This window comes from Apostichopus japonicus, chromosome 20 (genome assembly GCF_037975245.1).
Source record: "Apostichopus japonicus isolate 1M-3 chromosome 20, ASM3797524v1, whole genome shotgun sequence".
NCBI classification, from domain to species: domain Eukaryota; kingdom Metazoa; phylum Echinodermata; class Holothuroidea; order Aspidochirotida; family Stichopodidae; genus Apostichopus; species Apostichopus japonicus.
Window position 1 is genome coordinate 29,455,023 of NC_092580.1, and position 24,498 is coordinate 29,479,520.

A 24,498-nucleotide genomic window follows, 5' to 3' on the forward strand; every position below is an offset into this window, starting at 1 on the left:
ACATAGAAATTCCCATCTACGTTATTTCAACATAAAATCACATACGTCCGACTTTCTTATTTCCTTTCGTAAGCTTCCGGCTGGATTTGCCAATTTATTGAAAAACGCGCGATCATAAGGTAGATACGAAAGGTGTAATAAAGACAGTAGGGAAATATTCTCGACGGTAGCTGCATTCTATATGTGGCTACTCCAGTTTTAGATACAGAAATGTGATTTGTCAGTAGTAACATTCTTTTAAACGTTCTTTACTTACATTGGAATTCTGAGCTTATTAACTTAAGATCTGGTCATGTTCATGTATAGGTAGCCTACAATAATATTGTTTTTCACAAAGGGTAAGGTGGGTCCGTCGAGAGAGACCTCTCCCCCGTGCCCCTTGCTGTCGCGACACTTTGTGCTCCTTCCTCTCAGAAAAGTAAGGTATAACCAAAGTATAACTCAAAACGCTTTTCTCATAAATTAAAGCAATCAAAAACCTATTCCTATCCTAAGTGCCGGTATAGGCCTATACGTACATGTACTTGTTGGACGTGTAAAACCATATAGCCTATAGTGGTGGGAAATAAACCAACAGATCGGAATCACATTGACCTTGCTGTGACAATAACGCAGATGCAATCTACCCTTACAGTGTCACTTCTGTTTACTGACTGATGGCAGTACGACGATACTAAATACATACAATACCACACTGCATATTGTTCTATTCCCGCAGTGCCGTTCCAGTGACGTTAGATAAAATTAGCACACGATCAACAACGATATCACAATGGTCTATAGGGCACTGTGTTATCTGACTTGACCTCATATATAGTGTGTGCACATATTTACGTGTTAAAAAAATCGACTATTGTATCACAAGGAACAACTGAGGTCTGTTGAAGTGTTAACCAACACAGAACTTGAAACTGACAGTTATAAAAAGACCCATCACAGCAGTCTTAACATATTTGCTATGATGATTTGGCCGGAATACTTTAATATCACGACAATAGTCGTTGGTGTCGTTACATTTTGCTTGCTAGTTGCACTCATCCGTCGTCCTAAAAATTCACCCCCTGGTCCATGGGGTGTACCGATACTCGGATGTTTACCTTATTTCATCTTCACAAGGAGGACCAGCCGAAAGATTTTTGAGGACTGGTACCACAGATATGGTCCGATATACAACATAAAGGTTGGTGCTGCCAACATAGTGGTTCTCAATGAAATTGAGGGCTTTAAGGAAGCATTTGGAAACCCTGAGTTTCAGGGTCGAACTCGACTTGACTTTATGCTGGACAGACCAGGAGAAGGTAGGTGAAATACTGTGTTCAGTAACGACTTAAAAATCTGCTTTATTGGCTCCAATTATAGCACGCTATATAGCTAGGAAAGTTTCTTGATTACGTTATCGACTTGCCGCGGTCGTAAATCCACCTCAGGGTCTAATATTAAGTGTAAAGCTTCTAAACGCCATTAGGCTCTTTGTGTAAACACTGTGTGGAAATATGTTCACGTCTACAGTCAAGGGCGTAGGAACCGGGAGGGCTGGGGGGCGCCAGGCCCCCAGTGAAAAATGTGGAGGGGCGGAAGTATCATTCCGCCCCCCCCCCCCGCTTCGCAAGTCCGAAAACCCCTTTTTCATTTCCAAATGAGAAAAAAAAATCTCATTTGGAGCACCAAATTGCATCTAAGGCCAGGTGAAAATAAAAAATTAAAGTTTACAAAATGGAGTGGGTGTTGAAGTGTGCTATATTGCACCAAATTGCATCTGAGGCCACCTGGAAATGCAAAAAATTCCAAAGGGGACACCCCCTCCCCTTAGACCCCTCCCCCAGGCGGGCCATCAGTCTTCAGCCCCCCACTCAAAAGTACCTTCCTACGCCACTGTCTACAGTGCAGCTCACATACAGCGTTCATAGTCATACAGCGTTCACACAAAGACCCTCATACAACAAAAAAGGTCATTTTCATGACCAAAGCAGGTCGATTACATAATCTCAAGAAATTTGTTAATGATAGCGTGCTATAGTTGGGGTCTATACAGCACACCTTTAAGCTGTAAAGTATAGAACCGTCTGAAACATGCGTATGAATATTGGTCGAAATTGGATTTAGCAATATGGATATTAGCATACACTATGTGTAGTATATATAATATGCCATTATAATGTGACACATGTAGGTCTCGTAATTCTTTTTTAAACAATGGCTTCGGCATGAGGTGGGGTATGCCCGGGTGGGGGAATGGGAGAATATTCCCCGTACCCCTTTAGTCCCAGCGCCATCTGTGGTGATGAAAACTAGGCATAGAAACGCATACATATTATACATTCAGTGCCAAAACTTACACTAACATGTTATAGTTAGGTTACTAAACATGTTGTGGCGCATTTTGTATTATTGACGCTGTGTATGTAAACGACGCAAGCCTTTAGTTCACGTAGCCAACTGCGTGAACAGGAACATCCTGTTTCCCCAAGTGTTATGTTATTATCCGAATTTAAAGCTAATAGTCTCTCAGTGGGAGAAGCAACATATTGTCATTCTTATCATATCTTCCCCATACTACCCCAACCCCAGCACCATCCCTTCCTAGTTCCAACAGACAGATGCTAAAGGAAAATTACTATAGTATAGTACTGCATGAGTGCAACCGGAGCAGATCAAAAATATGCAACAATATTGTTCGAAACATGCAAAATATAGAAACAAGTTAGCATTTAACCACTTACGACTAGACAATCCTGCCTCCCACATATCAAAGATGGTTGTTATTAAGGTTTCAAGTCCGAATTGTGACCAATACCCTGGTCAACATGTCCCCACTCACCAATACAAGTTGTCTTGTTAAAGACCCCAGTAGTGGTAAAGCAAACATGCGTTAGGCTATCGCGGTACTCGTTGCTGCTATGAAATTAGTGCTTTAGGGCTCTATTATGTCCTGCAATTTGTAATCTATACAAGGTTTGTGCGTAGAATAACCGTCGAGTGTAATAGCCAGGTGAAAGTGCGCCCTCGACGCCGAATTGCAGAGCTGCATACGATATAAGTGTATGCAGTATACAGCGACGATCGAGCAGCATACAGTACGAATGTCTTGACCATTCGAAGTTGCAACCGGAATGGCAATAGCGAGAGAATATTACCTTTGAAAAACAAGGAATATCTTTAAATTGAGAAAGTGCCAATTGTAGTCTGTCGGTCCCTATGCAGTGAATACTACGTTTGAGTACCCCGAAAAAAATAATAATGAGGACATTTGAGCATCATGGCAAAAATGTTGTATTGTGATAAAATTTGTCCTACAACGAAGCAATTCTAATGTAGGTAACATTTTAAATTTAATTTAAATATCAGAAATTGATTGTTATGCGATTCTTAGTTGTCCTGGAATAACCACGGTGCCACATTCTGTGATAGTTTTCTCGCAAAATTTCCCTTTCTCTACTTTTCTAGGTATCGTGTTGTCCGAAGGTCGTGTATGGCAAGAGCAGAGAAAATTTGTTCATCAACATTTTCGAGACTTTGGAGTTGGAAAAGCCACTTTTGAAGACTCTATAGCCGCCGAAGCCGAGGCTTTAACCGATGCTCTTTTGAAGTTGGAAGGTCAATCAGTTTGTTTGGAACATCTGATCAACAATGCAGCTTCCAATGTGATATCTTCTGTGTCATTCGGTAGAAGATTTGATTATGACGACAAAAGTTTCCAAACCGTGCTGGAAAAATTCAACAATAACGTCCAAAGTTCTGCACTACGATTTGGTCTCTCTGTTTTCTTCCCAATAACAAAGTATATCCCATTCGGAGGTAGCAATCAAATCAGACAGAACGCTCAGACATATTTCAAATTTCAAGATAAACTGGCATCTGAGCATAAAGCCAATCTCGATGAGACTAATATCAGAGATGTCATGGATGCATACCTCATTGAAATGAAGAAGGACAACGAAAACTCTGACATATTCAATGATGACAATATGGTGTTCACAGTCGGTGATCTCTTTGCGGCAGGAACTGAAACCACTACAACAACCTTATTGTGGATTATCCTTTTTCTTCTCAAGAATCCCGAAGCAGAGGCTAAAGTGAGAGCAGAACTGGAACGTGTTGTTGGCCGTAACCGATTACCAAGATATTCCGATCGATCCAACTTACCGTATATTGAAGCTGTAATATCTGAAAGTCTACGGTTGGGTACCGTCTCAGCTCTAGGTCTCCCACACGTAGCTTCCTCGAATTCGACTCTACAAGGCTACTTCATACCAAAGGGAACACTGCTGGTACCAAATTTTCGAGCTCTTTGTACTTATACGGGTAAATGGGAGGAACCTGAAGAATTTAGACCGGAACGGTTTTTGGACAAGGACGGGAACTTTGTGAAACGTGATGATTTCATACCTTTCAGCATAGGTAATGCAAACTTGGTATAATCCTATTTATCCATCATGGTAAATTTTCAACTTAGGAATATTAATAAACTGTCTGCTTTATGACATATCATTTAGTGATAACTTGAGTGGCATTTAATAATGTTTCATTCAACCTACAACAGATAAATTTGACGAAACTATATACGTTACTAAAATTAAATATTTGGTATACGTTACAACATTAACTTTGACCTTTCTTCAAAAAATTATATTTTCGACCCAGCCAATATCGTATTACGGCTGATCTTGGACGAAATTCATTAGACCTGCTTGTGAGACATTCCAAGTAAGAATTGAATAATTGTATTAGATTTTAATAACATTGCATTTTAATAACCTATACTTTTATTAACTATCCGTTTGATTTTTTGCTACGCAGGTCGTCGGCTGTGCATAGGTGAGCAACTAGCGAGAATGGAGCTATTTATTTTCCTTACCCACACCATGCACAAGTTTGCTCTCTCTGTTCCCGAAGGACACGATCCATCTGTAGAGGGTACCGATGGTTTCACACATAAACCACAATCGTACAATGTTCTCATCAGAAAATGTGAAGATTAATATTTGGACGATACGAACAGACGTTCCGTACTCATACTCATCGTAACTTTTAGAGTCTCGTAGGCCTACTGGTACTACAGGGATGTTGTTAGCACTAATTACAGGAAATAAACTGAAACATTATGTTGCACATGCATATGAAGCAGCTTCCATTATTTTGTGTCTTAGCTAAAAGAATATTTGGGTGTCATGAATACAACGTGACAAATATATGGAACGAAAGATATGATAGATTGCTAGTTTCTAACCGTAGAGATGGTTTCGGGGAATGTAAGGCTAGTTTTACCAGATAAAATGTTACTTACTCAAGAAAGTGAATCAAATCTAGGTGGTTTAGATGTCATCATGACTGAGATGTCCTTCAAAAGCTTTATTGATCTCTACAACAAAGATTACCCCTTAAGACATTGCTTAATTGCATTACAGGAATGTATATGGTATCAAACGCTCGTGAAAAAGAATAATACCAAATTATGTCAACCAATAGCTATAAAATGGGCCCACGATGGCGTTACTGAATGTTGCAATTTCATGTCCCTACCAAACCCCTCTCTAACAGATACTCCTCAATAACCACACATTTATGCTGTAAATATGTTACATATGCATCAGTATGATTTCTTTTCGGTGGCAAGTATTGTACCCGATGAACAACTCGACCACACTTAAGTTTTTCTCAAGATTTCCAGGCTTTGTAATCAAATGATATTGTTTAAAGGCAACGCAACCTTCTCATTCAAAATGAAATAAGTTGACGTTTGTTAGTCTATATGTACCAGAAAGTATGTAGAAACATCGAAGCACATCGATGGAAGATAAAAGCCAATGGTAGTGCCAAATACCCCGGCCGGGATGGTAGAGTCCCTGTCGTAGCCAACTAACTATACATATTAATGAGATCTGAATGCTGTGTGAAATTGTTACTGACAAATTTTAAAATTTTACGTATCTAATGACCATGTTTGAACTTAAATTGCATAATGCCCGAATCCCTGAAACAATGAGTGCGATGGGTGTCGATCGCAGAGTTTTTTATGAGACATTTGACATGAAAATTGGTCCAGCACACTCTCGTTCCATATCATATCTACAAAATGATTTTAGATAGACCTTCGCAAATAAAACTTACTCTCTACTATCTGACTATCTGAAGTATCAGATTTTCCAAGTGGAAACAGGTATATACATGCTTGCGAAATAAATGATAGATGTTGGCCTACAAAGTTTATTGCGGCATTTAGCTGCAGTCTGCCATGTTACAATGTTGTCTTATACAAGACTCTTTTACTGTAAATTGTATTGTTTTAATTTGTAATCTCCATTTTGGTGACTCACATATGTGTATACGAACGTTGTGATGAAATACAATTTATCACTTCGTAACCTCAACAAGGATGCATACAATTATCACAAACATTTGCTTGGAAGGTACAAGAATGACTCTGCCGCTTCCGCTAAAAAGTCTCCCAGATTAACAGTGCTGGAAAAGTTGGACGATAACATGAAAGCTTCGATGTTGCGATATTCTTTGTTTTCCTTTCAATAACAAAGTCCTACATCCCAAGTGCCAACCGCAAGAGAATACGAGAAAACTGGATGACAAACACGAGGTTACATGATAAAATGACATAGGAATATAAAGCCAAACTCGGTGGGACCAATATCATGGAGATGTCATGGATGCTTACCTGATTGAAAAGAAGAAAAGAAATTGATAACTCTGACATCTTCAACGATGGTAACATGATGTGGACAGTCGGTGATCTATGGAACTGAAATTGAAACCACTACAACAAAATTATTGTGGGCTTTCATGCTTTTCACAAGAATCCGGAAGCAGAGGCTAAATCAAGATCAGAGGTTGATCGTTTTGTTGGCCGTAGCCGTATACCAAGATATTCCGATCGATCTAACTTACCGTATATTGAAGCTGTAAAATCTGAAAGTCTAGGGTTGGGTACTGTCTCAGGTCTAAGTCTTCCACACGTAGCTTCCTCGAACTCGACTCTGCAAGGCTACTTCGTACCAAAGGGAACACTGCTGCTACCAACTTGTCATCCCTGGACTACACAATACACGGTTAAGGTATTCCAAAAGGGAGTCTCCTGGTGACAGTTCTCAGGGCTCTCTTCTCATATTCGAGTAAAGTAAGTTTAGTACAGGTACATTAAAATGTGTCTTTACATTCCATTACCCAGTTGTCAATACATATGTATGTACTAGCATATGTTTCCTGAACGTTGTTAGATCTATCCACATTGGCCACAAAATTCATGCTCGCATATTTGAAATGTCGTGTTCCTGGTTATGAACCTTTCAGTAACGAATTGGATATGCAATGGGGCACTAAGAAACCATATGTACTTGCCTCGCCTTTGTTCCCTTTTTTGGGGGGCACTACCTCGAAATGAAATGTTGGTACATAAATTGCCTTGAAGTGATCACTGATGCCTCTACACCGTAGAGGCCACTTGCCCTTGGGGATCCCAATAAACAATTTCCTGGCACTATCTCACATTGCAAACTAGAGCAGATGCCCTTCATAGAATCAGTTTTCCTCTTGGTCACGGGTTTCGTCCACGGCACTAGGCCCATATGCAGGGGCGTAGCGAGCGGGGGTGTGGGGGGTGTCACACCCCCCCCCCAATAATTTGGTCGCTGTCGGCAAATTTTGGGTCTGTCGGCAAAAGGAGAAAAGGTGAAGAGAGCGGAAGGGGAAGAAAGAAGGAAAGCTGAATAGAGAAAAGGAGAACGGGAGCTTCTTCCGTGCCAAATTTGACTTAAAATATGCACCAGATTGCATCTAAGGACGTTTCAAAACTAAAAATTTTCCAAAGGGGAGGGGTAGACCCCCTCCCCTTAGACCCCTCCCCCATTTCAATCACCACTTCCAGATCCGTCGGCAAATCAAATTTGACTTAAAATATGCACCAGATTGCATCTAAGGACGTTTCAAATCTAAAAAATTGCCACCCCTCCCCTTAGACCCCTCCCCCATTTCATTCACCACTTCCAGATCCGTCGGCAAATCAAATTCTCCACACCCCCCCCAACAAAAACCCCTTCGCTACGCCCCTGCCCATATGTTGCATTTGTTGCAAATTCACAGGGTCTCCAGTCGGACCACTGTGCAGATAGCCAGTTAGTCTCCAGTCCGCCCCTGAAATATACATAGGATTTTCCTATCTAAGTGATCTCAGTATAAAATCACCTTGTCCTTATGTGAGCTTCCGGGTGGATTTAAAATTTAATAAAAAACGCCCGAACATATGGTAGTAAAGAAAGGTGTACTTAAAACAGTGGGGAAATATTCTCGACATAGCTATTCCAGTTTTAGGAACAGAAATGTGAATTTTCAGTAGGACTCGTAACATTTTGTCAACCGTTCTTTTCTTATATTGGCATTCTGAGAATTTTTAACTTAAAATCTGGTACCATGTTCATGTAATATTTGTTTTCACAAAGGGTAAGATGGGCCCGTCGATATAGACCTCTCCCGCCGTCCCCCTGCCCGCGAAAATTTTTTCCTCCTTTCCTTTCAGCAAAATATTTTAACCAAGGTATAACTCAAGGGCGGCGGAACCGGGGGGCACAGGGGGCACGTGCCCCCCCCCCACTTTTCCTCAGGTTAAAAATGTGCCCTTTTTCTACATAAAAATTGAGGTGTCTTAAGTTAGCAAGAGGCCAGGGAACCAGAATGAACACTCGGGAAGGGCCGTTTCCGGCCATCTGAGGGGTTTGTAAACCAAAAATTTTCTTGTACGCTCCGCGCCAACCAATGGTGGCGCTCCGCTCAGATAGTCGTGCATACGACTTTGCAAATCCTGGCTACGCCCCTGACTTTTAATGATTTTCTGTGGGTCAAACTCAAAGCTATCTCGAATGGAAAAAATTTGTTAAGATATAAACAAGATATAAACTCTAATTCGGAAGATTCCTACATTAGCAACTAGTATGATTTCACCTCATTTTTTCTGAAAAAAAAACTTGTTCCTTGTATCCCAATTTGCACATTGGATATTGCAGTGCTAGTATGCATTTTTCTTTGGGGGGGGGGGGGGGCGTTGATGGAGTGATGTGTATACGCAAATAAGATAATACAATAAGAGTTATACTAGGGTACAAAATATCAGGCTGCATCAGTCCAATCGAATTTCTGCAAAGTGCCCTTTGATGTCGGTGCTCCCCCCCCCCCCCAGATTAAAAGTGCTTCCGCCGCCCTTGGTATAACTTAAACGTCTTTCTCATACAAGCTATCAAAAGCATATACATTTGCTAAGCTCCGGTATAGGCTCGTACGTACATGTACGTGTTGGACGTGCAAAACCATATAGTGATGGGAAATGATCACTCACATTGACCTTGCTGTGATAGATATGTGAATAGATAGCAATACGACGATATTTTATACAGACAATACCACACTGCATATTGTTCTATTACCCGCAGCGAGTGCGGCCGATCAATATGTTAGATATATCGCACACGAACAACATGCAACGACCTCACAATGATTTATAGGCTGTGAGGTATCTGTCGTTGACCTCATAGTGTGTGCACATATTTAGCTAGAATATTATATCACAAGGAAAAACTGAGGTCAGTGGAAGTATTAATGGACACAGAACGTGAAACTGACAGTTACAAAAAGACCCATCACAGCAGTCTGAACGTATTTGCTATGATGATTTGGCCGGAATATTTTAACATCACGACAATAGTCGTTGGTGTCGTTACATTTTGCTTGCTAGCTGCACTCATTCTTCGTCCTAAAAATTCACCCCCTGGTCCATGGGGTGTACCGATATTCGGATGTATACCTTATTTCATCTTCTCAAGGAGGACCGGCCGAAAGATTTTTGAGGACTGGTACCACAGATATGGTCCGATATACAACACAAAGGTTGGTGCTATCAACGTAGTGGTTCTCAATGAAATTGAGGGCTTTAAGGAAGCATTCGGAAACCCTGAGTTTCAGGGTCGACTTCCAGTTGATTTCATGCTGGGCAGAGCAGGAGAAGGTAGGTGAATGTTGTGTTCAGTGACGCCTTAAGCTGTAAAGTATAAAAACGTCTGAAACATGATTAAGAAAGGGATATGGACAGAGTGGGAAGCCCTATGGTTGAAATTGGATTTAACAATATGCATATTAGCATACACTACTTTAATGTTCATTATATTATATGCCAATATAATCTGACATATGTAGGGCTCGTAATTCCTTGTTGGCGTTGTTTAACAGTGGCTTTGACAATGGGTTGGGTGGGCGAATTGGAGAACATTCCGCAAAATTCTGTACCCCTTTTGCCCTATATCGCCATCTGTAGGGGTGTATGCTAGTTGTTTCGATGACTTCATTGCACTTCGCTTAAGCTTGTTAATCTGAGAGAGCTGTCACAATATAAAAGGCCTGAACCGCTATTTTGATGTAGAATTACACTATGGCGTTGTAAACAAAGGTCAGTCTACTGTATATGGCAATAAACACCTCCACCAAAAACAATGGGGTCTTGTACTCAATGTGATGCATCCATACACCACCAAGTATGAGAAGTATCCACGATTCCCATCGTTAGATATCATGTAAAGGGGTTTCAGAGTTTGACCTTTGGTGACCGGATATGGGATTTGACATCACAAGCAACGGGAGTGTTGTACTCAATATGGCAAATCCATATACCATGTATGAAAATTATCCATGATTTCTACTATGAGAAATCATGTTTTAAAGGTTTCATTGAAATACTTTCAAAAATACTCGCTATTTGGCGACCGTGACTAAAAGTCTACGCGCCAAAACGCAAAATTCACTAGCTACTATGATTGGTGTTTAAATCTCCATAGTGCAGGTCTACAACATCAATACTTTATATGAACAAAGATTAGCCACTTAGGCAGATACATGGTGCACATTGGAAAATTATATTTCTGTGCGGTATTCAATTTAACCTTTTCCCACCAAACGTAAGTGATGAACAAAGTAAAACATGTCGCAGAATCGCAAATGGGCAGCTAGGCCTACTGTAGTGTCTCAAACAAATTAAAATAAAACATCTTCAAAGTTACATACGAAGATAGCTTGGATTATGTTACAATAGGGCTCCTCTATAGTGCTAGGCATAGCCTATACTACACAGTAGCTAGGTGTGCGCGATCCCTAAGCCAATACAGTACATCACTGCTACTTTGAACTGTTATACTCGATTAGCGTGATTCGTACATTTTCCCAATTAGTTATCTTGTCTTTGAGCTGCAGATTGGTGCGCGAAAATTATCGCTATTACTCCATTACACTGCCTAAATCAAAGCGATCTTTTACGCACTGAACATCTAAGGTTGAAAGAGCATCTATCTTCCACTCGCAACCGGTGATTAATTAAAAATCTTTGCAAAAAATTCCTAGCAGCAATAACAGCAAACTTATCTCAAAAATTCCTTAAATTGTAGTGCGAATTATGACTGATGGCATGTAGGAAAAGCCTTAAGAAATCATTTACGAGACGTTTGGCCACCTTAAGTGTATTCATATTGTGACACGAAACATGTTTGGTTTCGATGATAATCGTAACCTATGCAGTCACGCAGGCGAATGAGTATGTGTTTGTGCGTGTGTGACGCCTCGCTTGTAAACACGATATCTCAAGAAGGGAAGCTTGGAACAATGTCATATTTGGTGAGTTGAGTACCACTTTGAGTAAAAGAAGCCTATTGTTTTTAAGAGTCAAATGTCATTTGGGGCCACTAGGGGTCAAAATGTGAAAACCTTGTCAAAACGATATCTCAAGAAGGGAAGGTTGGACCAATATCATATTTAGTATGTTGTTGTGCCACGTTCAGTACAAGAAGAATATTGTTTTTGTATGGAGTTCAAATGTTATTTGGAGTCACCATACGCCATATTGTGAAAACCTTGTTTATAAGCTACCGTTTCTCCCACCGACCAGCCTATCAGATAGCATGTGCATTACTCCTCATAAGAATTGGAGGCTGTTGGTAATTGGAAATTAGCTTATGGGCATCCGTAGAATCAAATAAAATTCTCGCAAACAAAGTTGCATAGGTTTTATCATGTCGCTTGAGCTGCATGATTTCGCTACACACATTGCGTGCAAAGAGGTGTACTCTTTGTACATACATCGGTGCTATTGGACGTTTTCCGTCGTGTTGGTCAAAGGTCAAAAAGGAAAGTTCCGGATATTGAATCTTAATTACTAATACTACCCTAAACTTATTGTCTAGTACTATGCAAAAAATTATAATGGTATGTCTCACAGAAACTAATTATCACAAACAACCTAAGAATATTCACTCATATTTGACAAATCGTTACGATAAAAGGAAGTTCTCGTGTCATCTCAAACAGAAACCAATGACTTTGTGTATATTTGTGTATATTTTGAGTTACTCATGTGACAAACACGTAGCCTGGGAGAACACAACTAAAAACCCCACTTGCTCACATAATAAGCATCATGGTTTGAAAAATACATTACGCAATATGCATAGTAACTTCTTGTGTTCAGAGTGTGTAATGTTAAGAGCATCAGTTACCCAAACAGGAATCGTTTGAACTTGTTAATCTTTACTTTTGTTGCTGGTTTTGCCAAAGTATATGCAACCATGGCTTCTGTTGGGCAATATGCAATGTTAACCTTACCGTCATTGACCATCGTACGAATAAAATGGTACTTCACATATAGATGTGTTTTGATCTGTGTCGGTGTACAGGATCTTTACTCAATGAAATAGCACACTGGTTTTCTTCAAGGATATTAGTACAGCCATAACTTTTCTTGGGCATAACACTCAACAGCTGAGTTAAGTACAAACTTTCTTGTGTTGCAGCTGCCAAAGCCATGTATTTTCCTCAGGTTAAAAATGTGCCCTTTTTCTACGTACAAATTGTACTCTTGATCATCTTATTAGGTCAGCGATATTTCAGTAAGAGATCTAATCCCTATTTAGAACTATTAATGAATTTCTGTGGGTCAAACCTAAAGCTATTTCGAATGGAAAACTTTTGTTGAGCTCTTAACAAGAAATAAAATCTAATTCGGCAGATTCCTACTTTAGCAATTAACATTTTGTATAAGTACCCAAATTGTTTTATTAGTACCTGATTTTTTTTTTAATGGATCTCACCTACGGCGTTCCTCAAGGGAGTATTTTGGGTCCTATCCTGTTTCTCTGCTATATCAATGACATGTGTATTTCATTGAACACTGATTTTAAGCTTTTGCTTTATGCAGATGATAGTGCGATTTTGTTCTCCCACAAGAGCGCCAGGGTGATATCCCAAAGACTTTGAGAGGCCCTGGAAGCGTGTAGTGACTGGTTTACTGACAAAAAAAACTCTTTCTAAATGTTGAGAAAACTCGCTTAATTTTTTTTGGTACTGATAGCATGTTCAAAAAAGCTGGTGACTTCAAAATTACTACAAGTGGCAGCTACTCCATTTCTGCTACTAATGTTGTCAAATACCTTGGTGTCTGAATCGACAACCGCTTGTGCTTTAACGAGCATGCTATGCTCAAAAAGGCCAATGCGAGGCTCCATTTTCTGTATCGCCAAGCCAGTTGCCTGAATCAATGGTGCAGAAGACTGCTGTGCATGGCCCTTATTCAATGTCTTTTTGGTACACAAAAAGACATTGAAATAGCTTTGAGTTTGACCCACAGAAATGCATTAATAGTTCTAAATTAGGATTAGATCTCGTACTGAAATATCGCTGACATAATAAGGTGCGAGTGGATAATGCAACTGTGGGTTGCTTCTTAGAATTGCATATGAAACAAGTGGACCATTCCCAGTCAAACTAAAACAATTACCTGTTGTACTTTTTATATCCTCCACTGAAGATGCCCAATCTGAATCAATGTAAGCAAGTAACCTTAAGGGTTGACTTGATTTCTTGAAGTATAATCAGTTGTACCTTTTACGTACCTTAGAACATGGTTGGCAGTAATCAAATCAAATGTTCTCTACCTTATGATGCTATGATGCTATGAAATCTACTTACCACCCAACTTAGGTCTGATCTATTACATTTTTATTTTGTGGCATAAATCAAACTACCAACTAATTTACGATAATTCTTTTTACCAAGAAAATATGATATCTTTCCCAAGTCATTTATTCAATATTTTTCATAACTTATTTGAACTGATCTAGAACGCATGTGTTACTAGCTGCCATAATCAGATTATCAACCCAAATTATGGCTATCATTATGTCATTTTTAATCTCCTTTTTGTAAACACAATGATCTGATGTATTTAGACTAATCCTTTTTAACAAGGTTCTCCTGTAATACTTTATTCCAATTTCTACCCGACTATTTCAAGCCATACGGTGATTTTTTAAACTGATATACCAAATTTTCTCCTGTTTCTGATGAAGCTTCAAAGCCTACTGGTTGCATAAATTCTTCACCGATAAGAGCATAAAGGGAGGCAGTTTTGACATCCATCTGATGAACAATCAGGTCATTTTGCACTGCCAGTTGCATTAAAGTCCTAATGTTATGTGATTTTGGCTTTCGGGACAATTGTTTCTTTGTAATATATCCCTCTTACTTGGCTGTAACCTTTGGCGAAATATCTTGCCTTGAAACTCCTTTCGTCCTGAATCCTCTTTAACTGCATACACTATATATATATATATATACTATATCCCCACCTTTACTGAATGTTTACCTTCAGGTAACGCTGTTTTCTCAAAGTATCATTCGCTCTTAATGAATTTAGCTCTTCTTCCATGGCATTTTTCCATCCTGATAGGTAAGGTGAATTAGCTGCTTCTTTGTAGGGTTGGGGAATTCCACCTACTTTATAACAGTAATCAATACCAGTCATAATAGATTCTTCATCTTCAAAATGTGATGCATACTCATATAAGTATTCGAAAGGTTTTCCCTCCCTCTTTGGGTAGTAACGTCCTTGAATTACTCACCCCTACTCCCTACCCTTTGGTTTTCATCTGAATCACTTTCCTTTAACCTTACTCATGTTATTTCTCTTTGAGCCACACTTTTGTTACTTCCCGTTTTGTTCTTAGGAATAGAAGCCTTACCACTTGAATCCTCATATGTGTATTGTTGAGAAAACAACTCAAATTCATCATCCAATACATCAGTTTAGGTTTGTTTCTCTACACCTCTCTTCTTAAAGAACTTAACCAGCCTGTTTTATACAAGTTCCAGTGGCTGCATAATACACTAGGTATGCAGGACTAGTGTTGTCATACCCAACACAAATTCCTTTATCACAGCTTGAATCCAGTTTCTTTGGATCGTCCTTTAAAGGCATAACATTGTGTTCCAAATTTTACATTTTTAGATAGATCAGGTTGGCGCCCTATTATAATTTAATAAGGGGTTTACTTAAAAGGGTTGTTGCAACATTTGTTTCTAATATGGGCAGCTGTTTGGACGGCATATGTCCACAAGGTCTTAGCCAAACCCTTGTCTTTCAAAAGACATCCCCCCATTTCAAAAAGAGTTCTCCACTGCCTCTTATCGGTACCATTTTGGCGGGGTGAATACCGTGAAGAGGTTTCATGCCTTATGCCCATTTTCCTTAGTACTGACTCAAAAGCATTTCCTGTAAATTCTTAACCATTGTCACACCTGATACACTTTACCTTGCCATAAGGTGCACAATCTGCTCAAAAGTTTTCCATTGTTAATGCAGTGTCACCCTTGTTTCTAATGAAATAAACAAATATGGCTCCTGAATAGTCAGTGAATGTAGATGCATATTTCAACCCATCCTTAGCTACAGGTTTAAAGGTCCTGCAAGGTCTGTACTTACCGACTACAGGGGTTTCGTGGCCTCAGAATCCAGTTTCCTACTCCTGTTGTTAATTGTTTTCCTTGAGTACACGTTTCTGAATCAAATATTGACCTATCAACCTCACCTTTGATTTCATTCCTTTGACAATATCTTGTAATTCCAGTGTATCTTAAAAATTACAGTGTTCAAATATTTCATGCCATGTATGAACATCATTCACCTACTACCTCTTCGTCCACAACGTTCAGGTAGTACAATTGTCGTTCTTAAATGTTGAACGTAGTCCCATCTTTGTGGGTACGTATGTTGCATGCTTGCAGGTTTGAAGATCCCTGTGGCTCCATCGTTGATGGCAGCTTTGATTGACATGTCCTGTGGGTATGAAGGGATATACAATGCCGTTTCCAGCGTAGATTCTACATTCTTGCCTTCTGTAATGAGCAAAGGTAACTCGTGCGTTTCCACGTTTTAGCCCTACATAAGTTTCTCTTGTCCCATGTAGTAGTTTTTTAGGCGGAATGTATTGTCAAAAGAAACAAATTTTGAAAATCAGTGCTGTAGCTCCACAATCTACCATTAAGGTTCCTGGCCCTCCTCTTTAACTTATGTTGCTTGTATTTGTTACCAGCCTTGAATGAGAATGTGTGATCTTCTTTATCTTCTCTAGCAGCGGTGTGTTCTGCTGTTTGCTTTTTCTTGTCCTTGCCTTATGTCTTCTGCAAGTGTCATCACAGTGTGTGGAACAGTTATGGTTATTACTCCATCTTGGAAAATTGTTTTGAGACTTGTTACTTGTTTGAAGGTTGAAGGGCACAATCTAGCAATATTTCCTTCATTGTCACACTTCTAACATGTAAGTGACCCTTTATATCTTCCACTTCCAGTGGGTACTGCACCTGTACGTCCTGCCTTCATAACTTTGTCAGATTTGTCATGAGACTCGACTTGGAAACTTCTCTATATGCTTTTGAAATTTAGTAAAATTAATCTTACCATTGCTCTGTGTGATGTGAATAACCGCAGAGGGTTTGAAAGAGTCTGGCAATCCTTTTAGAATCATTGCTATCAATAACCCATCACTCAGGGTCTCTTTTTGCATTGCGTAGGGCTGTGATGACTTTTACTGCTCTGATTATGTAATCAGTAACACTCTCGTTTGGTCCTTCCTTAATGGTTGTTAGCTCTGTATACAGCGAAATGATAAGGGGCTTTACCTGGTTTCAGTAATGTTCTCTCAGTATCTGTAGGGCTTTCCTTCCGTCATCGGCTGCATCTCTTATTACCAACGACAGGCTTTTTTTCATCTAAAAACTGTATAAGTTCAGCATAACATTCTTCGTTCTTACCTACGGCATCATTAACATTAGGCTCTTCACTGCCAGCCTCACCTTCGGACGATACGATAGACCTAGTATGGTATATTTCAGTGTCATCATACGTAGGTGTCCGAGAAATTCGTTTCCCATAATATTAATTTTCGTCCCATGAAGCAAAGTCTCTGCCATCGACTTCCTGGATCACGTCTGGGGCCATAACCTGTTGGATCTGCCATCGTTACATCGACAGTGCGGCGATTTTAGTAGTTTTAGACGCGAGACTGACCTCACATTTCTCCGGGAATCAACTAACTAACTTGTGTATAGTTTACGTTACTCATGTGAAAAAACACGTGGCTTGGGAACACACAACTAACAAGTAGTGCAACCGAAACGTATACAAAATCTTCAACATTATTCGTAACATGCAAAATAGAGCACCAGTTTGCATTTAACCACCGACGACGGTACAACCCTTACCCTCCGGTGCCCCACCCCCCCCCCTCTCATACCAAAGATGCTGTTATTATGGGTTCAAGACCGAATTGTGACCATTATACCCTGGTCAACATGTCCCCACTCACCAATACAAGTTGTCTCGTTAAAGACCCCAGTAGTGGTAAAGCAAACATGCGTTAGGCTATCGCGGTATTCGTTGCTGCTATGAAATAGGTGCTTGGGTGCTTTATTACGTCCTGCAATTTTTAATCTATAAGAGGTTTGTGCATAAAATAACCTTCGAGTGCAATAGCCAAGTGAAAGCGCGCCCTCGGCGCCGAATTGCAGAGAAGCTTATGATCTAAGTATATGCAGTATATACAGCGACGATGGAGTTGTACAGTACGAATGTCTTGACCAATATTTCATTAGAAATTGCAACCGGAATGGCGATAGCGAAAACTATTTCCTTTGAAAAACAAGGAATATTGTTAAATTGAGAAAATGTCATATTTAGGCTGTTTGTAACTATGCAGTCAATTCTACATTTGAGTACCCGGAAAAATGAGAATGAGGACATTTGAGCTTTATGTCATTACTTTGTTTGGTTGGTGATAAAATTGGTCCTACAACGAAGCAATTTTAAATTGTAATTAGCATTTTAAATTTAATTATGTAAGAAATTGCCTGTTACGCGACTCTTATTTGTGCTGAAATAATCAGTACATTTTGTGATATTTTTCTCGTAACATTTCCTTTTCTATACTTTTCTAGGTATCGTGATGTCCGATGGTCGTGCGTGGCAAGAGCAGAGGAAATTTGTTCATCAACATTTTCGAGACTTTGGAGTAGGAAAATCCAGTTTTGAAGACTCTATAGCCGCCGAAGCCGAGGCTTTAACCGATGCTCTTTTGAAGTTGGAAGGTCAATCAGTTTGTTTGGAACATCTGATCAACAATGCAGTTTGCAATGTGATATCTTCTGTGTCATTCGGTAGAAGATTTGATTATGACGACAAAAGTTTACAAACTGTGCTGGAAATGCTCAAAGAGACCGTCGAAAGTTCCGCACTCCAATTGGTCCTCTCTGTTCTCTTCCCAATAACAAAGTATATCCCATTTGGAGGTAGCAATCAAATCAGACAGAAGGTTCAGATATATTTCAAATTTCTTGATAAACTGGTATCTGAGCATAAAGCCAAACTCGATGAGACTAATATCAGAGATGTTATGGATGCTTACCTGATTGAAATGAAGAAGGACAACGGAAACTCTGACATCTTCAACGATGACAATATGGTGTTCACAGTCGGTGATCTTTTTGGGGCTGGAACTGAAACCACTACACTGACCTTATTGTGGATTATCCTTTTCCTTCTCAAGAATCCCGAGGCAGAGGCCAAAGTGAGAGCAGAGCTGGGTCGTGTTGTTGGCCGTAACCGATTACCAAGATATTCCGATCGATCCAACTTACCGTATATTGAAGCTGTAATATCTGAAAGTCTGCGGTTGGGTACCGTCTCATCTGTGGGTATCCCACACGTAGCTTCCTCGAATTCGACTCTACAAGGCTACTTCATACCAAAGGGAACACTGTTGCTACCAAATTTCCATGCTCTTTTTACTTATACGGGTAAATGGGAGGAACCTGAAGAATTTAGACCGGAACGGTTTTTGGACAAGGTCGGGAACTTTGTGAGGCGTGAAGATTTCATACCTTTTAGCATAGGTAATACAAACTAATTATAATCCTATTCATCCATCATGGTAACTTTTCAACTTAGGAATATTCATAAACTGCCATTTTTATTATATATCCATTGGCGACAAACTTGAGGAGCCTTTAATAGTGTTTCATTCAACCTACAACAGATAAATGTGGCGAAACTATATCCACGTTCTTAAGCAACGCCAAGTGATACAGGCTATACTGTAATATTTCGCATTTGAAAAATAGACAAAACTTGTTATAATTTAATATTTGGAATTAGTAACGACAGTTACTTTGAAATTTCTCCACAAAATGATATTTTCGATCCAGCAAATATCATATAACGTTTGATTTTTTGGGTGGAAATCCTTTAATCCTGCTTGTGCGACATTTCCACATATGAATTGAGTATTAGTATTATTTTTTAAATAACATTGCATTTTAATAACCTATACTTTTTTAACTGTCCTTTTGATTCATATCCACGCAGGTCGTCGGCAGTGCATAGGTGAGCAACTAGCGAGAATGGAGATATTTATTTTCCTTACCCACACCATGCACAAGTTTGCTCTCTCTGTTCCCGAAGGACACGATCCATCGGTAGAAGGTGTCGGTTTTACACACAAACCACAATCGTACAATGTTCTCATCCGAAAATGTGAAGATTAATATTTGGACGATACAAACAGACTTTCCGTACTCATACTCATTGTAACTTTTAGTCTCGTAGGCCTAGTCGTACCAAAAGAAATTGAATAGCATTAATTAAAGGAGGAAAGAAATTGAAACATAATGTTGCACATGTATATGAAACAGTTTGTATTATCTGGTGTCTTAGCTAAAGGAATATTCCGGTGGCAGTGAGACATCGTGACAAATCTATGGAAATGAAACATATGATAGACTGTTAGTGCCTAACTCTAGAGATGGTTGTTAGGAATGTAAACCTTTTTTTAACAGATAGACTGTTACTTACTACAGAAAGTGGAGCATAATAGGTGGTCTATTGCGTCACCATGACTGAGATGTCCTTCAAAAGCTTTTCTTTCAATTATTTTATTATTGTCAATCTGGCACTGAAATGCGACACGTTGGGAATGGTTGCTAAATTGCCAATGTTCTCTTCAGTTAGATTATACAATTGGTATGTATATATTCTTTTCGGTTATTGTGGAAACGGCGTTTACATAATAATTAAAATATAAGCAGTTTAATTACTTTAACATCAGCAACTTTCCTTTTTCCAAATGAATTCATAATATTTCACTTAATTTCATCTCTACAGCAAATAGTATCCCCTTAAAATAATGATTAATTGTATTCCAGGAATGTTTATGGTTTCATAAATCAAAAGTCCGTGAAAAAAAAAAAACATGTCCGCCAATAGTTGAGAAACGATATCCCAAAGATGGCCTTACTGCATTTGGCATGTTCCCGTCAATTCCCTCTCAACCAGATATTCATCAATACCCATACCTTTGTTGTTACATATGTATCATTGTAAATTCTTTTCGGTGGCAAACGTTGTACCCGATGAACAACGCCACCACACTAGTGTTTCTCATGAGATCAAGACCTTGGAATCAAATTATATACATTAAAGGCAACCAAACCTTCTAATTCAACATGAAATACATTGATGTTTGTTGGTCTATAATAGTTACCCAAAAATATTAAGAAACATCGGTTCAAAGACAGCGATTGAAGATATAGCTAATGGTCGTGTCAAATACCTCGGTCGAGCTGGTGGAGTCCATGTCGTGGTCAAGTAACTATAAATTTAATGAGATCTGAAGACTGAATGAAATTATTATTACAAGAATTTAAATGTTACGTATCAAACTTTATAAAGAAAGGAAGACTGACATATATTTTGTTTCAATTATAAACTCAAAACTTGTCTTACCTGTTTAATCGTTCATTTTGACGCTCCCTCATCTTTGCTAACCGGAAACTGAAACTAGCAAAAACAAGGATAGGCTAGTCACATTTTAATAGAATTTCTATTTCAATGGATTTTCAAAGGAGGACACCATGCATGTAAGTTATTGGCAGTGCATTGGATAACCGTGACTCGGAACTGAGGCCGGTGACTTTTCTTTAAAGGAATTATCAATGCTGCGCGCATTTAAGCTAAAAACGAGGAGGGTGATCATGAATAACTTCCTATTAGTATATTATATCACGTATTTTATCGTGTAATTGTGATGTGAAATAATGCTCTTCAAGGACCGTGTTTGAATTGCAATTGCATAATGCCCGCATCACTGGAAGACAAGGAGTGCAATGGGTGTCGATCACAGACTTTGTTATGAGGCAGTTGACATGAAAATTGGTCCAGCCCACTCTTGTTCCATATCACATCTGTAAGTCTGTTACGGAAACGACATGTTTGTAATTCGTATTCCGGCAGAAAGGGTTTCCAAGGGTGTTAAAACGCATAAAAGAAAAGATGGACGAGGTTTCGTATGGTATTTTGAATAAAAATATTTCTATATTCTACAAATAATATGGATAATAAAGGTGAATGGTAAAAATGAGTGAATAGCATAGAGTACAGTTAACTTAAGGCGCCAGATAGAAAGAAATAACTTATCTATTAAGACTGGGTCTGAAGTCGATGAAATCAATGGTGTAGTAGAGCTGGGCCTTTGCGATGACCCAAGATAAAGAGTGCTTCATCAAAAGGCGCGGCGCGGAATTAATAAATGATTAAAAGTTCATCCAGAATGGGATCCACTTCAATTCACTGTATCGATGTTACATATGGTATCGAAAAGGGAAAGTCTATTCCGTAGTAGAAGTAATTAGATAATTAGATGAAATGAAAGTCACTAAAGACTTGAATATCCTTCAGTCAAAACTTGAACAGATGCACAGTACGTAGTAACAAAAGGAATAAAACAGGTATAGCAATGTTACGGCAAAACAATAAAGAACCGTGCTATTGGAACGGAGTGAGAGGCGATGGTTCCCCAACAACGGTGTATAAACCTCTGACTGGTATCAGGACGTGGTACTAGCGTGGACTGTTACGAGGTCGATGACGTAGAGATGACGTCATCCGTAAATGTAGTTGTGAATATGCAAGAGGTAAAGCATGCCCATAATAAAAACAAACATTTCCTTTGTACTTTCTGACTATTTACAAGTGTTATGTCAAAATGTTGTACACTGTTACCCCTGTCATAAGGTATCCTTTGACAAAGCTTTTACGCCATTTTTAGCTGCATAGATGATTTAAGGTGATGTATTTTAAATGCCAGGTAAAAGTTTGTTGTCAAGTTTAAGTCCCCGTTATGCTTTTTATGCTAATATGCAGTGTAATATTAATTGTTGAAGATTGCATAGCCAACATTTAAGAGTTTGATATCATTCCAAACTGTAAACTGTAAACCTCAAATACATTGGGGTGTAGAAAACTACCTCGTCCACCATTTACAGGCTCCACCCATTTTAATACCATTACATGTGCAGAAGTTGGGTTGCACACTGTTACCTCTTCTCCTATCCTTTGACAATTTTTTACCATTTTATTTACCATTCCCGACAGAAAGATAGACGTGAATATATTTTAAATGCTAAGTTTGTTTTCAACATTAAAGGTTTAATGTGTGCGTATATAGATATATAATATATTTAACAATCTAATAGAAATTGTTGAACAAATTATACATCCTTTATTTCAAAGCTTTGATGTTATTCTAAATTGGTGAATTGTTTAATCTAAAAAAAGTCAATGTAGAAAAATGACCTTGTCCTTATGCTAGGTAAAAGCAATTTTTTAATTCAACTTTAAAGGTCCTAATTTTGTGTGGGAGAAGTTAATGAACAGTGCCACATTCAATGTTGAACATATGATATGTATCCTTTCAAAGCTTTGATGTTATTTCAAATTAGTTAACTGTTTAAACTGTCTAAAAAACTAAGTATAGAAATTTACCTTATCCAACTTTGACAGGCTTCACTTACATTTTAAACCATTGCGGGGGAGGGGGAGAAGTGGGGGAAACTGGGGGTGTATGTATGCACAATAATGCTCTAATATTTTGATATTATCTGTATGTATTATTTTATATTTCCATGTAATCCCACCGATTGGTGGAAAGCAGTGCAGGGGGGGGGGCGGAGGTGGAATGGGAGAGCTATTGAGTTTAAATGCTGTTGCATACGCTACATTCAGTTTCTTATGTCTTAGGGGAAGTTTTTACACTGTTATCTCTTTCGCCTATCCTTCGACAATGCTTTTTTTTACTATTCTTAGCATCATTAAAGTGATGTATTTTAAATGCTTATGTTAGGTCTCCATTATGCTATGCTAATAGCAGTCTAATATTATTGTTGAAGATCTCATAGCCACCATTTACAGTAAAAGTTTGATGTTATGCCAAATTGTGAAACTGTTAAAACTCAAATACATAAGTGTTCAATATTACGTTGTAAACCGTTTACAGGCCCCACCCTTTAAAACCATTGTGGGGTGGGGCAGAAATGGGGGGGGGGCTGGCAACTGGGGGGTAGGTATGCACAATAATGTCCTATAATTTTGTTATTATGTGTATATATTGTTTTATGTATTCCACTTGTTAAGTGGAAATGTGGAGGGGAGGGGTGGGGGAAGCCTTGTTGAAGTTATATGCTGTTGCATATGCTACATTTACACAGTTTTCCTGTTGTCATTCCACTAGTTGAGTGAGATTGAGGGGAATTTTCAGCAACTGCTACATCAAGTTTCCTTTGTTTGACAAAGAGTTTTCACCATTCCCAGCAGCATATATTAAGGTGATGTATATTAAATGCTAGATGATTTTTTCTTTTTCTTTTTCATTTTTCAACTTTTACGGTTCCAATAATGTATGTAGGAATTTAATAAACAGTCTAAACATCGTACAGTATAGGAACCGTTTCAAAGTATTCATGATATTCTATTTGGTAAACTGTGTAATCTATATTTTAAAAAAACAGTGTAGAATATTACCTTGTCCAAGTGTTACATGTTTCATTGATACATGAAACCATTGTGATGGGTAGAAGGGAGGGGAAGGAGGCAACTGGGGAAGGAAGTATCCAGATTAGAGCATTTATTAGCATCGAATATTTGAAAGCATATGATTCCATGTGGATTCATCCTTGTTGAAACCCACTTAGACTATTTTGTTTAGCAACTGTTACATATGTTTTTATATGTCTTAAAAGTTACAACGTCTACACCATCACCTCGTTCAACGCACTTTCATAATACCCTAATATTTAGATAACATA

At 38.8% G+C, this 24,498-nt stretch overlaps 2 protein-coding genes across 2 annotated transcripts; both read left to right on the plus strand.

Annotated features, from left to right (window-relative positions):
* The first annotated feature begins 724 nt into the window (after positions 1-724).
* On the plus strand, positions 725-5,115 carry LOC139961518 (cytochrome P450 2J6-like). Its single transcript, XM_071960739.1, has 3 exons — positions 725-1,298; positions 3,445-4,398; positions 4,798-5,115. The coding sequence occupies exons 1-3, from the start codon at positions 959-961 to the stop codon at positions 4,977-4,979; spliced, it is 1,476 nt and encodes a 491-aa protein (XP_071816840.1). The 5' UTR covers positions 725-958; the 3' UTR covers positions 4,980-5,115.
* A 4,185-nt stretch (positions 5,116-9,300) lies between these two features.
* On the plus strand, positions 9,301-23,754 carry LOC139961521 (cytochrome P450 2J6-like). The gene is made up of 3 exons (XM_071960740.1): positions 9,301-10,000; positions 18,301-19,254; positions 19,727-23,754. Exons 1-3 carry the CDS (start codon positions 9,595-9,597, stop codon positions 19,903-19,905), a joined length of 1,539 nt encoding a protein of 512 aa, XP_071816841.1. The 5' UTR covers positions 9,301-9,594; the 3' UTR covers positions 19,906-23,754.
* The last annotated feature ends 744 nt before the right edge of the window (positions 23,755-24,498 follow it).